Source organism: Zalophus californianus, chromosome 12 (genome assembly GCF_009762305.2).
Source record: "Zalophus californianus isolate mZalCal1 chromosome 12, mZalCal1.pri.v2, whole genome shotgun sequence".
Classification (NCBI taxonomy): Eukaryota; Metazoa; Chordata; class Mammalia; order Carnivora; family Otariidae; genus Zalophus; species Zalophus californianus.
This window is the reverse complement of record NC_045606.1, coordinates 88,301,761-88,320,144: the sequence shown is the minus strand read 5'-3', so window position 1 is coordinate 88,320,144 and position 18,384 is coordinate 88,301,761. Positions and strand designations below refer to the sequence as shown.

The 18,384-nt window shown below is 37.1% G+C and overlaps 1 protein-coding gene across 40 annotated transcripts in view; it reads right to left on the bottom strand.

Annotated features, from left to right (window-relative positions):
* Positions 1-17,834, bottom strand: part of AGBL3 (ATP/GTP binding protein like 3) — a 68,045-nt gene extending 50,211 nt beyond the window's left edge. For 17 of the 40 annotated variants that reach the window (XR_004819474.1, XR_004819475.1, XR_004819472.1 and 14 more), the window contains exons 1-6: positions 17,620-17,834; positions 16,219-16,315; positions 15,255-15,315; positions 12,720-12,905; positions 5,016-5,123; positions 656-794 (exon numbers count right to left, since the gene is read on the bottom strand). Coding sequence is in view for 24 of the 40 variants with exons in the window: in XM_027574488.2 (XP_027430289.1) it covers positions 656-794; positions 5,016-5,123; positions 12,720-12,905; positions 15,255-15,315; positions 16,219-16,275 (551 nt within the window). In the remaining 16 variants the exon portion in view is untranslated. Of the gene's footprint in view, positions 1-655; positions 795-4,626; positions 4,637-5,015; positions 5,124-10,587; positions 10,710-12,719; positions 12,906-15,254; positions 15,316-16,218; positions 16,330-17,160 lie in introns of those variants that run through there. The other 23 variants (XR_004819485.1, XM_035723355.1, XM_035723354.1 and 20 more) reach the window with 19 other exon arrangements.
* Between the last annotated feature and the right edge of the window lie 550 nt (positions 17,835-18,384).

Sequence of the window (18,384 nt, the reverse complement as noted above, 5' to 3'; positions counted from 1 at the left end):
TGAATAATGCAAAACCATAGCTGTTGCATCTAGGTGATGGGTATGTGATAGTTAATGGAGAACTGTATTATTCTCCATACTTAAATTTTTTTATAGTAAACATTTTTTAAAGAATGCCCTTGGATAGCATGCATGTTCCCAAACATGTTTTACAGAATATTCATCCCAAGTATTATTCCATTAAAAAGTTTGAGAAGCAGTGTGCATGTGTCTCTATAATTCATATTGGCATATTAAAAATGTACAGTACAGGGGTGCCTGGGTGGCTCAGTCGTTAAGCATCTGCCTTCGGCTCAGGTCATGATTTCAGGGTCATGGGATCGAGCCCCGCGTCGGGCTCCCTGCTCGGCGGGAAGCCTGCTTCTCCCTCTCCCACTCCCCCTGCTTGTGTTCCCTCTCTCTGTGTGTCTCTCTCTGCCAAATAAATAAAATCTTTAAAAAAAATGTACAGTACAGAAACCTGTTTGACTTAAGTTCAGAGTATTTGAATCCATAATGTGCACCTTTCATACCCCCTTCATAATCATCTCTAATTGGCATCATACCTCAAGGAATTGCAGTTCATTTATGAATACTAAAACTTTAATGTACCCAATACCAAAAGTAATAAATAGCTGAAGGTCTAGCTCCTCAAATAAAAATAATTAAAACCTACACTTTGACTACCTTCTGTAGATTTCCACTCTCAAATCTGGCTTCAAACGTCAAAGTATTGTCATAGTTATCCACAGGTTGCTTCAGAGGTGTTCGGTTGCCCCCTACTCGGGAATACACAAAACAGGGCTCCTTGTAAGCTGATGACAGAAGAAGACCATAATATCAAACCATGTCTAAAGTATACAGATTATTCTGCATAAAGTATAATTGAAGTGTCACTAAGGATTTTAAATCTTTAAGTAATTTGACATACAGATTTGTTGAAATAAGAAAATCTAAGAGTATTCAGACTAGAAAAGCAATGCCCAAAATAAATTCATGTATTTCTCACATTAAAAATATTTATACTGCTTCTGATTATTATGGAGTAATGGGTCCTGAATTTGCCCTTTCACTATAAGTAACTATAAAGCTGGACCAAAGAAAATGAGCTGTTTTCATGCATCTGGATAACATATAGACTAGGACTATACAGAACGTTTGAAAAAAAAAATACATGAAGTAAGTCCATGTCTAACCTTGGCTTTCTTCCTGGCAATACTGTCTGACTGCATCTTAAGAAGGTGGCACTTAAGAATAGTAGTAGGGCAGTTTTATTGAGCTGAGGCGGCAAGACTGTTGCTTGTGGCTGCTGAAATGTATGAGGCAAGACACCAGGGAGAAGAAAGCTACATAGATGAAGGGCCTCAACAGTCTACACCATGGTTTCCCAGTCCCTGGCTGAGGGTTTGGCTACAGAAGCACAGGATAAGACTCAGTAAGATAAGAGAGTATTAACTGTGGGGCTGAGGTATCAGATATGCCATTCTAGATAGAGTATATTGTAATTTGAAAGCATCCAGAATGGAAAGACTTCATTGAGTATCTCAGGCATTCAATCATGACTCCAAAAAGGCTGCATATTTGGTATAAGTACCACATCCAAGGGCAAGGACAATGACCTAGGACTAAATGACTAACACAAAATGAAAATAGACCTGCCCTTATTAAAAAAATAAATAAAACCAGAGTGCCTGGGTGGCTCAGTTGGTTAAGCATCTGCCTTCGGCTCAGGTCATGATCTCAGGGCCCTGGGATCGACCTCCATGTCAGGCTCCCCACTTGGGGAGGGGGGCTGCTTCTCCCTCTCCCTCTGCTGCTCCCCCTGTTTGTGTTCTCTCTCTCAAATAAATAAAATAAAAAAATAAAACCAAAGCTGAAAGAAGCAAAATGATCTGCCAGCAATTTAACTGCCTACCAGAACAAAATTCAGCACAATTTTTGAAAAGAACATAATACCCCTATGACCTATCTTTCACAATGTCCTGCATATGATTAGGAAAAAATTATGAAGCATGAAGAAAAGCAGGAAAAATGTGATCCATGGTCTCACACACACACACACAGAATTGAATTGAATATATATATTTAAAGACTTAAAGGAAAAGATACAGATAATGAATAAGCAGATAAAGTAATCTCAAAAAAAACCCCAAACTACAAAAAAGAACCAAACGAAAATTCTAAAAATACAACAGATATTGGCGAGGATGCAGAGAAAGGGGAACCCTCTTACACTGTTGGTGGGAATGCAAGCTGGTGCAGCCACTCTGGAAAACAGTATGGAGTTTCCTCAAAAAGTTGAAAATGGAGCTACCCTATGACCCAGCAATTGCACTACTGGGTATTTACCCCAAAGATACAAATGTAGTGATCCGATGGGGCACCTACAGCCCAGTGTTTATAGCAGCAATGTCTACAACAGCCAAATTATGGAAAAAGCCCAAATGTCCATCAACAGATGAATGGATAAAGAAGATGTGGTATATATATATATAATGGAATAGTACTCAGGAATCAAAAAAATGAAATCTCGCCATTTTCAATGACATGGATGGAACTAGAGGGGATTATGCTAAGCGAAATAAGTCAATCAGAGAAAGACAATTATCATGATCTCACTGATATACAGAATTTAAGAAACAAAACACAGGATCATAGGGGAAGAGAGGAAAGAATGAAACAAGACGAAACCAGAGAGGGAGACAAACCATAAGAGACTCTTAATAATAGGAAACAAACCAAGGGTTGCTGGAGCAGAGGGGAGTGTGGGGGTGGGGTAACAAGGTGATAGACATTAAGGAGGGCATGTGATATAATGAGCACTGGGTATTATAGAAGACTGATAAATACTGACCTCTACCTTTGAAGCCAGTAACACTTAATTACATGTGAATTAACTGAATTTAAATTAAAAATAAATTTAAAAAATAAAATATATAGAATAAAAAAAAAAAGAAGATAAAGATAATAAATAAAAGCAGCCAGAGAAAGCAAACACATCACAAACAGGAGAACCATGATAGGAATTACTACTGACTTCTCATTAGAAACAATAGAGGTCAAAAGCCAATAGGATGACATTTTTAAAGGACTAAAAGATAATACGTAAAGTGTCTCAGTGTTTAGACCCATGCCTGACACATAGTAAGCACTAAATAAATTTTAGTTGTTGTTTAAAAAAAGAAAAATTCTAGAAATAAAAAATACAATAATTGAAATTAAAGATTAGATGGGTTTAAGAAAAATTGAATATTGCAAAAGAAAGACTCAGTGAACTTAAAAACAAATAAATACAATTAATCCAAACTCACGGACAGAGAAGGAAAAAAAAATAAAGATCCACTGACATGTGGAACATAGCTAGAAATCCAGCATATGTGTAATTGGAATTCCAAAGGATAGAAGAGAATGAATAATATAGAAAAAATAAGGGAAGAAATAACGGCTGAAAAGTTCTCAAATTTGGGGAAAAAAACCCCAACTCTATTAACCTATGGACCCAAGAAGTTAGCAAACATCAAGCAGCATAAATATAAAGGTATCCAAATCTAGGCAGATCATAGTCCAATTGCTAAAAACACCCAGAGAAAAAAAGACACATCACACATATAGGGAACAATGATAAAAATTATGGTTGTCTTTTTATTAAAGACAACAGATGTCACAAGACAATGGCACAACATCTTTAAAGAAAAAAATCTTGAGGGGCCCCTGTGTGGCTCAATCAGTTAAGTGTCTGACTCTTGGTTTCAGCTCGGGTCATGGTCTCAGGGTCCTGAGATTGAGCCCTGTGTTGGGCCCCCCTCTCAGCAGGCAGTCTGCTTTCCCTCTCTCTCTCTGCCCCTCCCCCAACTTGTGCACACACACTCTCTTTCTAAAATAAATAAGTAAATCTTTAAAAAAAATCTCTAGAAGAAAAAAATATGACCCCAGAATTTTTCCCCCCCAGTTATTTAGGGACTTCCCTCTCCTACAGCTACAGATCTGGAAACCATTTTGTCTTCTTACTCTTTCAGGACTAGAAGAAACAATGATTTTGCTCTGTTGACAGTCGTAGGTTGCTTTACCACCCCTTGTTAGTCTCCCTTAATTCTATCAACACGTTGGTAAGTGATACTTTCATTAAACTTTCTTAAATTACTCCAAGTATGCCATCCAGTTCTTGACAAGACCCTGACTGACTCACCTTAACTATTTTAATATTTTATCAGATCTTATTTAAGTTGTGTGTGGAAGTTCTAAGGCAGGTTAGCCATGCAAATATTTGAAATTAAATTAAAAAAAATCAGAGATGCTTGTCTTTACCTTTGTTGTTATAAAATATGTGAGTATATGATTTCTACAATTGTTTACTGTATAGGAAACAATCCTTGTAAATTTTTCTGTTTTGCCAGCCCGTTAATTGTGCAGGAGTCCCATACTTCCTTACAATGGTGCTTTAGGAGCAACACAGTTTAGGATATAGGCTGAGACATCTATGTTTGATTATTTGCATTCTATCATAAAGCAGATATGAGATTTTGCATTACTAGAGTTCTCAAAGTACAAATATTGATCCTGACTGTTAAGAACACTTTCCTGAGATATCATCTTAGATGTTACTTACAGTGTGGAGTATTTCCCCCTTTTAAAGATGCAGTCTCAAGAAAGTATCAAACTGGCATGAAATAAAAAGAAAATCATCTGAAAGATTTCATGAATGTGACCTATCAACAGAGAGGCAATAATAGTTGTAGAACACTCCACTGGATTTATCTTTGAAAACTGATATGAAGCATAATTCCTTCTAAATATAACCCTCCATTGTAGTGGGCAATACATTTTAAAGTAACTTTACATAAACTGCAGTACACCTTCAAGAACATAATTAGCACTAAATCCACATTTGAATCAGTCTGTAACCAAACATCTTGATGGAGACAGGGACTTCCTGGTAATGTGCAGTTTCCATTATAAACAGCAAAACAAATGTAATTAAGGGATGAATCTAGGTACCAAATTATATTTTATAGCAATGTGTCTCATTAGGTACCCACCATCTTCAGCTAGATAAACTACAGTATCTTCCTTGGAGTTTGGATAAAGGGGTTCCATCTCTAGGCCTGTTGGGGTGTACACTGGCTCAAGATAAGAAGGAGTCCAATCTGGAAAAAAAAAAAAAAAAGAGAAAACTTTATTTGAATACTACTTCAAAATAAAACGGGAAATTTTTATTGTATATTTTCAAGTCATTCGTTGGTGTATCTAGGTTAAAATTTAGTGTTTTATGCAGGGCTTAACTATCCAGGCTTTCTCTCTTTCAACTATCCAGCAAGCTAGCTATGGATTGTTCCATGGGGGCTGGGCAGGGTTTAAGAGAAAGCAGAAGTACACAAAGACTTTTGAGACCTCGGTCAACACTGACATGCTATTGCTTATGCCATAACTGGTTTTGCTAAAGCAAGTCACAGACCATCCCATTTCAAGGGGTGGGGAAAAGAGGACACCTCTTGATAGAAGGGAACGCAAGATGACATTACAAAGGGTGAAGATACAGGGATGAAGAATTGTGGCTGTTTTTTAAATTTAGTAGAATTTACATATTATATATAATGCAATGTACAGATCTGAATTGTATGTTCAATGAGTTCTAACAAATACATAGTTGTAATATTTTCTTTTATTAAAAAGAAAAATTGCTGAACCTTTTCTCAGAGTGGTTGTACAATTTTACATTCATACCAACAATGCATTAAGAGTTCCAGTTGTGGACTCAGAGGGATTTTTTTGGGGGGGGGGGCGGGAAATGGGTTAGCCTGGTGATGGGTATTAAGGAGGGCACGTACTGCATGGAGCACTGGGTGTTATACGCAAACAATGAATCATGGAACACTACATCAAAAACTATTGATGTACTGTGTGACTAACATAACCAAAAAGATAAATAAAAAGCAAGCTAATAAAATAAGAGTTCCAGTTGTTCTACATTCTAATATTTGGAGCTTTCAGCCTTTAAAATTTTTAAAAATTTTGCCATTCTAGTGTAAAGTGGTATCTGTGATTTTCATTTTCCTTTCCCATGTTTAACACTTTTGCACATTAGCCATTATATGTCTTCCTTTGAGCAATGTCTGTTCAACTCTTTTGCCCATTTTTAATTAGTTTTCTTTTTATTATTGGTTTGTAGGAATTCTTCCTATAGTTTGCATACAAATTCTTCATCAGATATGTGCTGGGAATATCAGACTGCGGCTTGCCTTTTCATTAATTGTGTCTTTTGGTGAGAAATTTAAAATTTTGATGAAGTTAAACTTATTTTCATTCTTTTTTCTTTCTGGGTCCTCTCTAGAACTGTTTTTATCCTATGATTATGAAGATATTGTCCTGTTTTCTTCAAGGAGCATTATGAATTTTTATGTTTAGTCCTGTGATCTATCTTGAATTAATTTTGTGTGTGCTGAGAGGGGCAGAGGTCAAGGTTTATTTTTCCTCTACATGGACACTAGGTTGTTACAGCACCAATTATTAAAAAGACTTATCCCCACCGGATTGCTCTGGTGACTTTATTAAAAATAATTTGGTCTTAAATGTGCTAGTCTATTTCCAGATTCTATTCTGAAACACTGTTTTGCCAATTATTTGTGCTCATTCTACCCATAACTCACATGGTCAGAAATAAACCAAATGTTTAAACAAAATGTTTATGAGGAACTGTACTTATGAGAAATACAAAACCAAAGAAGTATAGCTCTGTGCTTTATTACAAAGCATATAGCATTTAGATCAAGATCTATTACATTGCCAGCCCCTCAGATGCCCCACTCATACCCCCTTCTAATCACTTGTTCCTCCTTCCTCTTGAACTATAACCGTTAACCTTACCATAAGATAATCGCTTCAACTGCCTTTATAATTTTATAATCTGAGTATTCATACATGTGCATAAATATATCTACATAAGTATTGATATGAAACTATAGCTTTGTTTTGCCAATTTTTGTACTTACTAAGTTGAATTACATAATAGTCTTCTCTTTTTTCACATATTTGTGAAATCAATCCATCTTGTGGCATGTTGCTGTAATTTGTTTTTTATTGCCATAGAATATGTTATTACATAAAAATGCTACAATCTATTTATCCACTTCTATTTATAATGGGCATTCAGGTTGTTTCAGGTTGAGGCCATTATGAACAGTGGTTCTATGAAAAGCTTTATACATGTTCCTTGGAACACATGTGCCCACATTTCTCTTGGTTATAGATCCTGAGGTAGGAATTCTAAATTTTAGGACATACATGGCTTCAATTTTAGTGGACAATGCAAAGCTGTCAACCAATGTATACAGCCATCAGCAGGTTATGCTCCACACTATCATCATTGCTTACTGCTGAGTTGAAGTTAAAATGTAAAATGTAGTCTCCTCTGATTTCCATGAAACAGTACTCATCCACTGATGGATATTTGGATTGTTTCCTTTTGGCTATTAGAATAATGGTACTATATTAACATTTACATATAAGCTTTTAGGGGGGCATATGTTTAATTTCCCATCAACACGTGTTACCAGATTTTGATTCTAGTTATTCCAGTGGGTGTAAAGTGGTATTTCAATGTGGTATTTATCTGCATTTCCCAGATGACTAGAGATGCTGAATATCTTTTCATGTGTTTATTGGCCATGTTTATCTTTAGAGAAATGTCTTGGCAAAAGTAGCCTAGAAAATGGAAAATTTTTAAAAAGAATAAAGTAATGGTGTGAACTAAGTTTATCACATAAAATTTATTTTAAAGCTTTAAGCTTTAAAATTCATGCCATCATATGAATAGACAAGTTAATGGAATAGAGTAAAATTCAAAATTAGACCTAGAAGTTTCGCATTTATAATTGTGGCATTTCCAATCAGTTTACAGAAAATAATTTAACAATTTTTTAAACAACTGGCTAGATGGTTAACAGAACTGGATTGAGAGCTTGCTTCTTGCATCAGAATGGATTGCTGATGGGTGAAAACTTTAATCACAAAAAAAATACAACTTGAATAGAACTAAGAGAAACATGAGGGGCGCCTGGGTGGCTCAGTCGGTAAGCATCTGCCTTCGGCTCAGGTCATGATCCCAGCGGGACCGAGCCCCGCATCGGGCTCCCTGCTCCACGGGAAGCCTGCTTCTCCCTCTCCCACTCCCCCTGCTCGTGTTCCCTCTCTCGCTGTGTCTCTGTCAAATAAATAAATAAAATCTTAAAAAAAAGAGAGAGAAACATGAGAACTTCAAAACCCGGAAGCCACAGAAAAATGATAAAGTGATTACATAAGTTATAAATTGCTGCATGCTAAAGACAAAAGGCAAATGACAAACTGAAAAAAAATTATGCAACATATGACACAGTAAGCCGATCTTCTGACTACATAGAGAACACTTACAGATCAAGAAGAAACAAAAAGTACAACCAATAATAAAATGGGCAAAGGATTTTATCAGTTGATATAAAAAGCCAATAAACACACCTGTTGGCCACTTGTATACCTTCTCTGGAGAAATGCCTATTCAAGTCCTCAGCCTGTTTTTAAATTTAGTTATGACTGTTTTTGTTACTGAGTTATAGAAATTCTTCATGAATTTGAGAGATTAACCCCTTATCATATATGCAGTTTGCCAATATTTTCCTGTCCCATACATTGCTTTTGAACTGTGCTAATTGTTTCCTTTGCCACACAGAGCTTTTTAGTTTGATGTAGTCCCACTTGGTCTATTTTTGCTTTTGCTGTCTGTACTTTTGGTGTCATATCCATGATATCATCAACAATAGCAAGGTCATGAAGCTTTTCCCATATATTTTCTTCTAGGAGTTTTACAGATTCAGGTCTTATGTTTAAGTCTTTAATCCATTAGCCATTTTGATTTTTTTTTTTTAATATGGTGTAAGATGGCAGGGGTCCATCTTCATTCTTTTGCATGTGGATATCCAATTTTCTCAACATTTGTTGAAGGGATCATTGTATGTTCTTGGTAGTCTTTTCAAAGATCAGCTGACTATATACACATGGATTTATTTCTGGGCTCTCTATTCTGTTCCAGTGGCGTCTCATGTCTGTCTTTATGCCAGTACCGTACTGTTCTGACTACTCTAGCTTTGTAATACATTTTGAAATCAAAAAGTGTGATGTCTCCAGCTTTGTTCTTCTTTCTGAAGATTGATTTGGCTATCTGTGGCCTTTTGTGTTCCATCTGACTTTTAGAGTTGTTTTTTATTTCTCCGAAAACACCACTGGGATTTTGATAGGGATTGCATTGTTAACACCACTGAGCTTCAGGGAAATGAAAATCAAAGCCACAGGGAGGTATCATTTCACACCTATTATGATGGCCATTATCCAAAACACAAAAGACAAGTGTTGGCAAGGAAGTGGAGAAACTGGAACCCCTGTACACTGTTGGTGGGAATAAAAAATAGTACAACCACTGTGGAAAGCAGTGTAGAAGTTCCTCAAAAAATTAAAAATAGAACTACCACATTATCCAGCCATCCAACCACTGGGTATTTACGCAAAAGAACTGAAATGAGGATCTTGAAGATATATTAGATATTAGCACTCCCACATTCACTGCAGTACTATTCACAATAGCTAAGATGTGGAAACAATCTGAATGTCCACCGATGGATAAATGATAAAAAGAGAATGTGCTACACACACACACACACACACGCACACACACACATGGAGAGGGAGGGAGGGAGAGAGGGAGAGAAATATTTTTCAGTTTAAAAAAAGGAAATCTTGCAATATGCAACAACATGGATGAACCCTGAGGACATCATGCTGAATGAAATCAGTACAGAAGGACAAATACTACATGATTCCACTTATATAAAGTATCTAAAATAGTCAAACTCATAGAATCAGAAAGTGGAACAGTGGTTGCTAGAAGCAAGTGGGAGGGGAAAATGGGGAGCTACTAATCAACACATTTAAAGCTTCGATAATGCTGACGAGTAAGCTCTGTAACAACTTTGTGCCTCTAGTTAACAATACTGTGTTGCACGCTTAAAAATCTGAGGGTAGACCTCGTGTTAAGTACTCTTACCATAATAAAATAAATATAAAAACTAAAACAGTCAATATATATATATGTAAAGATGTTCAAGGTCACTCATAAAGAATATATAAACTAAAATGCAAAATGTATAAAACAAATATCAGACTGTTGAAAATCAGACAAGAAACTAAACAGTGTTTATGAGTATATGGGGAAAATAGGCCCTCTCACTGTGTAGTAAAGGATTAACTCAGCAGGCCTGGGTTGTCCAAACTCTGTATACACCAAGAAAGCTTCCACCCTTGTTAAACTCCTAGAAGATAACTTCTCAGACTTTGGAATATCCTGCTTGATGAGAGTCTGTCTGCCTACTTGGGTCATACCAGATAATTTATGCCAACAATGTGACTTATGGTAGAGGGACTTACACCACATGCTATCAATTTTAACAGGAAAAGCTAGAGACTGAGTAACTAAGGTCAGCCATATGAGGACTCCATAGAGATATGACCAGCCCCTAAAAGAAACCATAGATCCCAAAGCTTGGATGAGCTTTCCTGATTGGCAATACTTCATATGTGTTATCTCACCTCATGGCTGGGAGTATTAAACACTGTCCATAAGACTCCACTGGGAGGGGACAACTGGAAGCTTGTGTCTGATCTCTCCTGGACTCTCTTCTATGTTCCTTTTACCTTTGCTGATTTTAATCTGTATCATTTCAATGTAATAAACAATAACCATGAGTATAACAGCTTTTGTAAATTTTTTTTGGGTTCTAGTCCTTCTATAATCATTCAACCTGAGGGTAATCTTGAAGACCACCAACCACGCTCAAACTTATGACTATACATTGTTACAGCTCCTTTTGAAGGACAATTTGGCAGTATCCTTTTAACTAGAAACTCCAGGAATTTACTCTAAAACTAGATATACATACACACACACACACACACACACGACACATATAAAAGAATGTTCATGAAGTTCTGTTTGTCAGAGCCAAAGACAGGAAACATCTAAAACTCATTGATAAGGCACCAGTTAAAGTATTGTTTATTCACTGAGTTAAATCTAATGAACCAATTTATTTAAAAAAGAAATTGGTATATATGAGCTCATATGGAAAGACTTTCAAGATATATGGTTGTGTAGGATAGTGTTCATTTATAGCTGACTGGAAAAGCTCTATTTTTATAGCTGGGAAAGTCTGGATATCTAGCTTTGACAGCTGGCCAAGATAAGGACAGTAAGATTTATAATGTGCTATTTAGAGTCTGAAACTCCCCTGGTACCCATCATGGGCAGTTTGTTTACTGATGGTTTTTCGTTTGGCAGAATCAGACAGCCTGACTTGACCATATGACCAGGGGGGCATAAACACCCAGCTGAGAACTTCTGACTTGAAGTCTTCTGAAGTATATATATGTGTGTGTATACATACATATATATATATATATAGAGAGAAAGAGAGAGAGAGAGAAGAAGGGGAAAGAGGGAGAGAGGCACTTCTCCCTTCCCCTCTCTCTATACACTAGATAATATAAAGAGAAAACGAATGCCTAAGTAGCATCTAATTTAAGTAAGCGATATAGTTAAGTATAGACAGTTACAGTAACTATAGCCAGTTTTTAATTTTATTCACCAGTGAATGTCTAATAAGATCTCTACATAATGGCAATAATGGATGTGCTATCATCAACCCAAGGTGAAAAACAGTGGCAGTGAGGAGGTAATGAATAATGGAAATGTTTCTATTATTCAGGTGTGAGGACTGGGAAGATAAGGCTGCAAAACACTGAATGAAAACAAAATTTGGGACTGCATATACAGAAACATAAAAATATTCACTAAAGGGCGCCTGGGTGGCTCAGATGGTTAAGCGTCTGCCTTCAGCTCAGGTCATGATCCCAGGATCCTGGGATCGAGTCCTGCATCGGGCTCCCTGCTCCTTGGGAGCCTGCTTCTCCCTCTGCCTCTCTCTCTCTGTCTGTCTCTCATGAATAAATAAATAAAATCTTTAAAAAAATATTCACTAAAATATGTCCTCTTTGGGTCCATAAAACATACATTAAGGGAAAGAAGCAGAAAGAGGGAAGGAGAGAAAAAAAGACAAAGGGGCACAAAGATAAAAAAAAAAATAAGAGAGGAAGAGAAGTGGAAAAAAAAGGGAGAAAGAGAGGATAAAGATACACAGAGGAGAAAAAAGATATTCGGGGGGGGCAGGTGGGGAGCAAGAGATATGGAGAAAAAAGGAGCAAGACTGCAGAGCCATCTGGCACACCCTCTGTCCACGACCTCACTTTATGTAAGAGTTTGAACGTGACTGGAACAGTCATGTTATTTCGAATTGTTCAGAATTACAAAATTCTGGCACATGTTTTACGTCCCCCTTTTAAACACATGTGGCTTCTGAACACTTGAAATGTGGCTGATCTGAGCTAAAATGCAAATGTAAATGCACACCAGATTTCATATAAAAAAAAAAGAATGCAAAATACTTTGGATAAATTTGGGTTAAATAAAATATATTTTTGAAATAAATTTCACTTGTTTCTCTTTCCTTTTTAAAATGTGGCCACTAGAAAATTTTAAATGATCCACATAGCTCATGTTATATTCCTGTTGGAATGCAATATTCTAACACCATGAGTCTCCTCATTAAAATTAAGGTTGGCAAAGTTTGCTAATATTTGAATTCCAAAAACTGCTAAGAACATACCAATATGCTGGACCTTTTCATCAATGACCTCACACTGGTACGGCCACCGTGTAGGGCTCAGCGGACCAGAAGAAGAGACACCATATAAATCTCGTGGTTCACGAAGACGTGGCACCCATCTCCCTAGTTGATATTCCAACAGTATCTGGGTAGTTCGGGGGAAAAATGGGTCACTAATAGAGTCAGCTGAAAAAAAGATTCAAACACAATCATGAGTGATAAGCAGCAAAACCCCAATTCCTATAATTTTTAAATATACTCCTTTTTCCCTTCCAATACCATTAATTTGTATTTATGGATATCATTTTATAATTCATGCCATTTTAAAAATAAATTTACTATTGAAATTTTGTAACAACTGATCTTCACAATAGCTAAAAAGTAGTTGTTGACCTCAGATACTATTAATTTATGCTAAATTCTCAATGCTACTCCAAAAACATTTGTTTCTTGCAGCTTTTCCAGCAAACTTTTTTGTTTTGTTTTGAGATTTTATTTATTTGAGAGACAGAGATAGCACGAGCTGGGGGAGGGACAGAGGGAAAGGGAGATGGACAAGCAGACTCCTGCTGAGCATGGAGCCTGATGCAGGGCTGGATCCCAGGACCCTGAGACTCAGGACCCTGGGATCATGACCTGAGCTGAAGTCAGATGCTTAACTGACTGAGCCACCCACGCACCTCTACTGTAGTCTTCCTAAACTTAAACACACTGAGGCAACTCTTTGTCCAATGGGTTAAATACAGCCCATGACCATAATTCCTCACCACCTACTAGCTCTATATCCTCAAAGGTTGCTAGTGAACTCTCAGTCACAACTTCTTCTCAGTTCTCATTCTAGGGTCACTGTGTGACACAACCCCAAGAGCATAATACACATAGAATACAGTGGGGTTGCCCCTCGTAGGTAGTGCAGAGGCCCTGTCTCTTTCAATGGGCTAGCCGCGGGGCATCAAATTGATGTGGATAATCTCCCCTCCCTAAGCTCATGTACCTTGTCTTTTATGATGCTACACTTTCTGGTTTTCTCCCTACTTTTCACATACTTGGTTCTCCATTTGTCTCACTGACTCCTCTTGCTCTACCACCTCCGAAACGTGGCTTTTTACCTAGATTTAGTTTTGGGCTATTTTTGTACAGTAGCAGATATAGCAAGTTGGACTAGGAGTCAGACAAACTGAGTTCTATTCTCCCACTTTGTTTCTATACGATTTTGCTTGGCCAATGCGGCCTCTTTGAACATAAATTTTACTGTATGTGAATAAGGAATAATAACACCTTCCCTCACTACTTCTCAGGATTGTTATTTAGATCCAGTTATTCAACAGACTGTTACTAAGCATCTAGTATTTCATTATGTGAACAGACCACATTTTGTCTAATTTACGGTATGACTCAAAAATGGCAAGGCAGCTATGAATTAGAAAATAAAATTAGATCCGTATCTCATACTATCCATACATGTAAATTAGAGAGAAATTAAATACCAAAATTCAAAGTATTTAAACTTAGATGATTATATTGGTGACCCTGGGGTAGGGAAGCTTAAACATATAAAAATAAAGAGCCACAGATAAATGATAAATTTAACATCAAAATAATTCTAAATAATGGAAGCAACATGAAAAAAGGATTACTATGAACAGGCGATTCATTATAAGAGTGACTATAGACAAGCATATAAAATAATTCTTAATTTCTTCAGCAGTAAAGGAAATGTTAGTGAAAACAGTGAGGCACCTCCTTTCTTCCAACAGATTGGCAAAATTTTAAAAAGAAAAAAAGGATGGCAAGAAGTCCATAAACTAGTACTACAAATTTTCTATGAGTATGGGTATAGATATGTGTGTAAATGCAAAGAAAAAGGTCTAGAAGGATACATACCAAACTGAGAATAGTAGGTATCTCAAAAGATTTGTTTTAGGATGACGGTAAAAAAAAAAAAAAAAGAAAGAAAAAGAAAAAGAGGAAAGAAGAAAAATTAAATCCTTATCTTCAATTTCAGATTACTTGTGATAGACATGTGAATACTAAGAAGTATTTTAGATATACACTAAAAAAAACCTCTAAATGTATACATTTAAAACAAATCAAGTATACATCAAGATTCCACATATATGTACATTTGCAAATGAATCACTTTATTAAGGAAACTATACAGGCAAACTCCATTTAAATAAAAATGTACTTCAAAAACAGTGTCCATAACTTGAGTCATACAGTAAATTTAAAGAGCTATTTAAAGAAATGCCTATGTAAATCCTTATGTTAAGTGTATTCCTTTATAAAGCAATGACTACTTTTATTTAGTTTCATTAAATATCAGGTTTACCTAAAACCTTAAAAGTTTGAGCTCCAAAATATTCTTATAAAAGTGGATACATTTTCTTTCCTTATCCAATATCAGAATACACTTCTATACTATTCAATCTGAATTTTTTCTAGTTTCTTCATTTTCTTATTTTTCACTGACCCTGAGTGAATACTCAAGGTCTTATCCTAAAGAGAAAGGAGAATATATGGATAAGTTCAAACCTGTTAAAAGTGCACACCGGTGGCTATCTTCGTTTACAAATTTCATGAAGTTATCCTCATCCTAAAACAGGAGAGTTTTAAAATATTTTTAAAAAACCAACAGTTTCCACATCCAGAAATTTTTACATCTATTTTAGTACTTAGAATTGAGCACTTCTTTCTATTCTGTAATGAATGAAAAAAAATCAAAGGATTATTATGGGCTACTGTTCTCAAAGTGCCCAATACTTCAAATATCCTGAAACCTTCAAGTTTTCATCCCCCTTCTTTCATTGGGTAAGGTCATATTAATGACTGTTCGGAGGGAATACAGTTTAAAAATTCTTGGAAACCTGGCAAGACAATTTAAACTTCAATAAAGTTAACAAAAAGAAAAAGAAAAGCACAGAAAGCCATGGACTTAAAGAGTGATATATTATTTTAGGGAGCTTATTTTGGGACCTTATCTTATATACCTGATAATTTGTATTTTACTAAAATCTGAAGGAAATCTCTCATATGTACTAGAACCAAACTATTTTGAAATACTGCATTTTGTTTTTCCCTTTTTCTTCCTCCATGTCCTTTCCTTAGTTATATCAGAGCCACATTAAACCTATTATGGTGATACACAGGTTTAGAACATAGGGGATCCAGTATTATGATACATATTATAACAGAATACTTGTAAGTGAACATGAATTATAAAAATAAAACCTTAGTAATGATTTAATACACACTGTTAAGTAAAACTCAGAAGAATCTTAGCCAAAATATTTTCTCAAAAATATCAGTATAGGTTCTCTTTCTAGATAAGGCATACTGTACATAGTAGTATCCTGGCTTTCAAATTATTTTCCAACTTCAGTGACAAGTGATTTAAACATCAATTGATTTTTACATCCAACTGATTTTATAATATTTTTACTAGGAATTTACAAGTTTTATCTGAAATTATGTGGGATAAAGTTAAAAAAAAACATACTGATTCATCACTGATCGTTCTGTCTGAATAGTCTTCCTTTTCTGAATCTTCTGGCATTTCTTCCAATATCTGACTTGAAATTTATTATGTAGGTAGGCTGTAAAACAATTTCTAAGCAACTTATTTGACAGTTTTCAGTTTAACTTGAAGGTGTTTATTACATTAAATGAGTAACCCCAGATATATCCAATTGTATTTAATTAACAGTGACAACAGGTTTCTCTAAAAGCTAAATTAATTAGGACACAGCTAATTAAACATTCAGCTTCAAAGATTTGAAGAAATTTTCCATTTCCATGAAAAAGACAAAAATCACAGTAAGACTAATCGAGTAAATAATTTAATTGAAAAAAGAAATCTCCAGGCTACACAGCCAACTCATTTACATCCTGTATTTACATTACCGCAGGGCATAGCAAGTTCAGAATGATCCTGAGGCATTTAAAAAGATCACGAATCAAAGAAAAATTATAGTTACTTACTCGGGCAATGAAATCTAATAACATAGTTTAAATTTTTTTCTGCTTAATTTTCAATTGGCCAAAAGCTCAAACGACTACAGTACACTTTTCTCTTTATATTTTGGTTAATATTCTGTAGATACTGTCTCTGTTCTAATATTCAATTATTACTTAAATCTCAATAGCTATCAGAAGGTTATATTGGCCATGACCACGACTCCTCCCATGCAAGCATCCTCCCAAGTGGTTATTAAGACAATGGAGTAACAGAAATTCCTTGCTAAGATTCTATTATTTTTGAGAGACCAAAGGAATTTGCCAATTTCCAGTCTATTGGTTTATGCTCCTCTCTACACAGAGCAAGTAACTACTAATGCAAGAGAGAAGACCCCTCCAGTATTGAGACTTAAGTCTCAATCTGAGGATCACCACAATTCTAAATTTGGAAAACTTGGCATAAATCCTGATTCCATTTCCTTACATGAACACAGGAGGCACACCAGCAGCTGACCTGCTGTATGTAAAACCTGGGCTTCAGGAAAGCCACACCCACAGATTATCTAATGGGCGCTGCCTGGGTAGCTTCCACGTCTGCGGCAGGAGAGGCAAAAGCAGACGCTTCCAAGCCCAGCCGCGCCGGGCAGGTCTGCGGGCAGGCACGGTCACTTTCTAGGTGGGGAGGACTGAGGCCTTCTAAGCCACAAGTGGTGTCGGCACGGTGTTCCTCCCACCCTCACTTCTGGACGCGGCAGTATGGGAAGCAGCTCATTTTCTGGAACGCGCGGCCTTCCAGGCGCGCTCGCTTCCCGCGGGGGCGTCCCGTCTGCGACGTCTTTCCCCTCTCGACGCCCTCGGCCGGGCCCTCGCCCCCGCCCCGAGTCCTCTGGCCTGGCAGTCGTCCCTTCCCTCCGGGAGCAGCCGTCCTACCGGAGACACCTACAGTCTAGCAGCTGGAAGAAATGCCGCTGTAGTTTAACAGCCCCAACCACGCCCTTTCCCCCCACCCCCCGCAAGAGGCGAGGCCACTCGTTTCCAGGGCAACGGGACCGCCCCTCGCGAGACTTCCGACAGTCCTAGGAAATCACCGAGCGACCAGCGCGGAGGAAAAGAGCCCACGCGGGATTTCGGCCGAGGAAGGGGAGAGCCCAGGGGATGACGGGAACGAGGGGCTGAGGAGCTGGGGGCAGAGAGAATCCGCAGCAGCGTTAGGGTGGAGCGCGGGGCCTGGCGGGAAAATTTAGGAGTGGGGAAGAGGGAGCAGGGCTTTGTCCTTCAGGTTCTGCACGTCGGTTGTTTGTCATGTCCTTTCTCCGAGGAGGCAGTAGAGCTTACTGGTTAAGACTTGGGCTTTGTTGGTCTTTATTTGTACCCACACTGGGGGGCATTCTGCACGATTGTGTGACTAATCGTCTTTATTCAGAAAACGAGACTTCTAAATAATTGGTAGAGTGACAGTACTCAATTCTTATCAGCTCAGAGATTCTTTAAGTATCATAATTGTTAGCAAATGTATTGAACACCTATTACCTTCCGAGGCGCTACGTAAATCACTTTACATGTATTGTCTTATCTAATTAAATACGTTCTTCCCGTCACGGACTTAGACATTCTGGTCCGTAAGAGACTTAAAGACGTTATTCCTGAAATCATCCTGATTTCCCCCGGGCTTTTACGTCTGGTGGATAATTTACTATATTTGAAACAG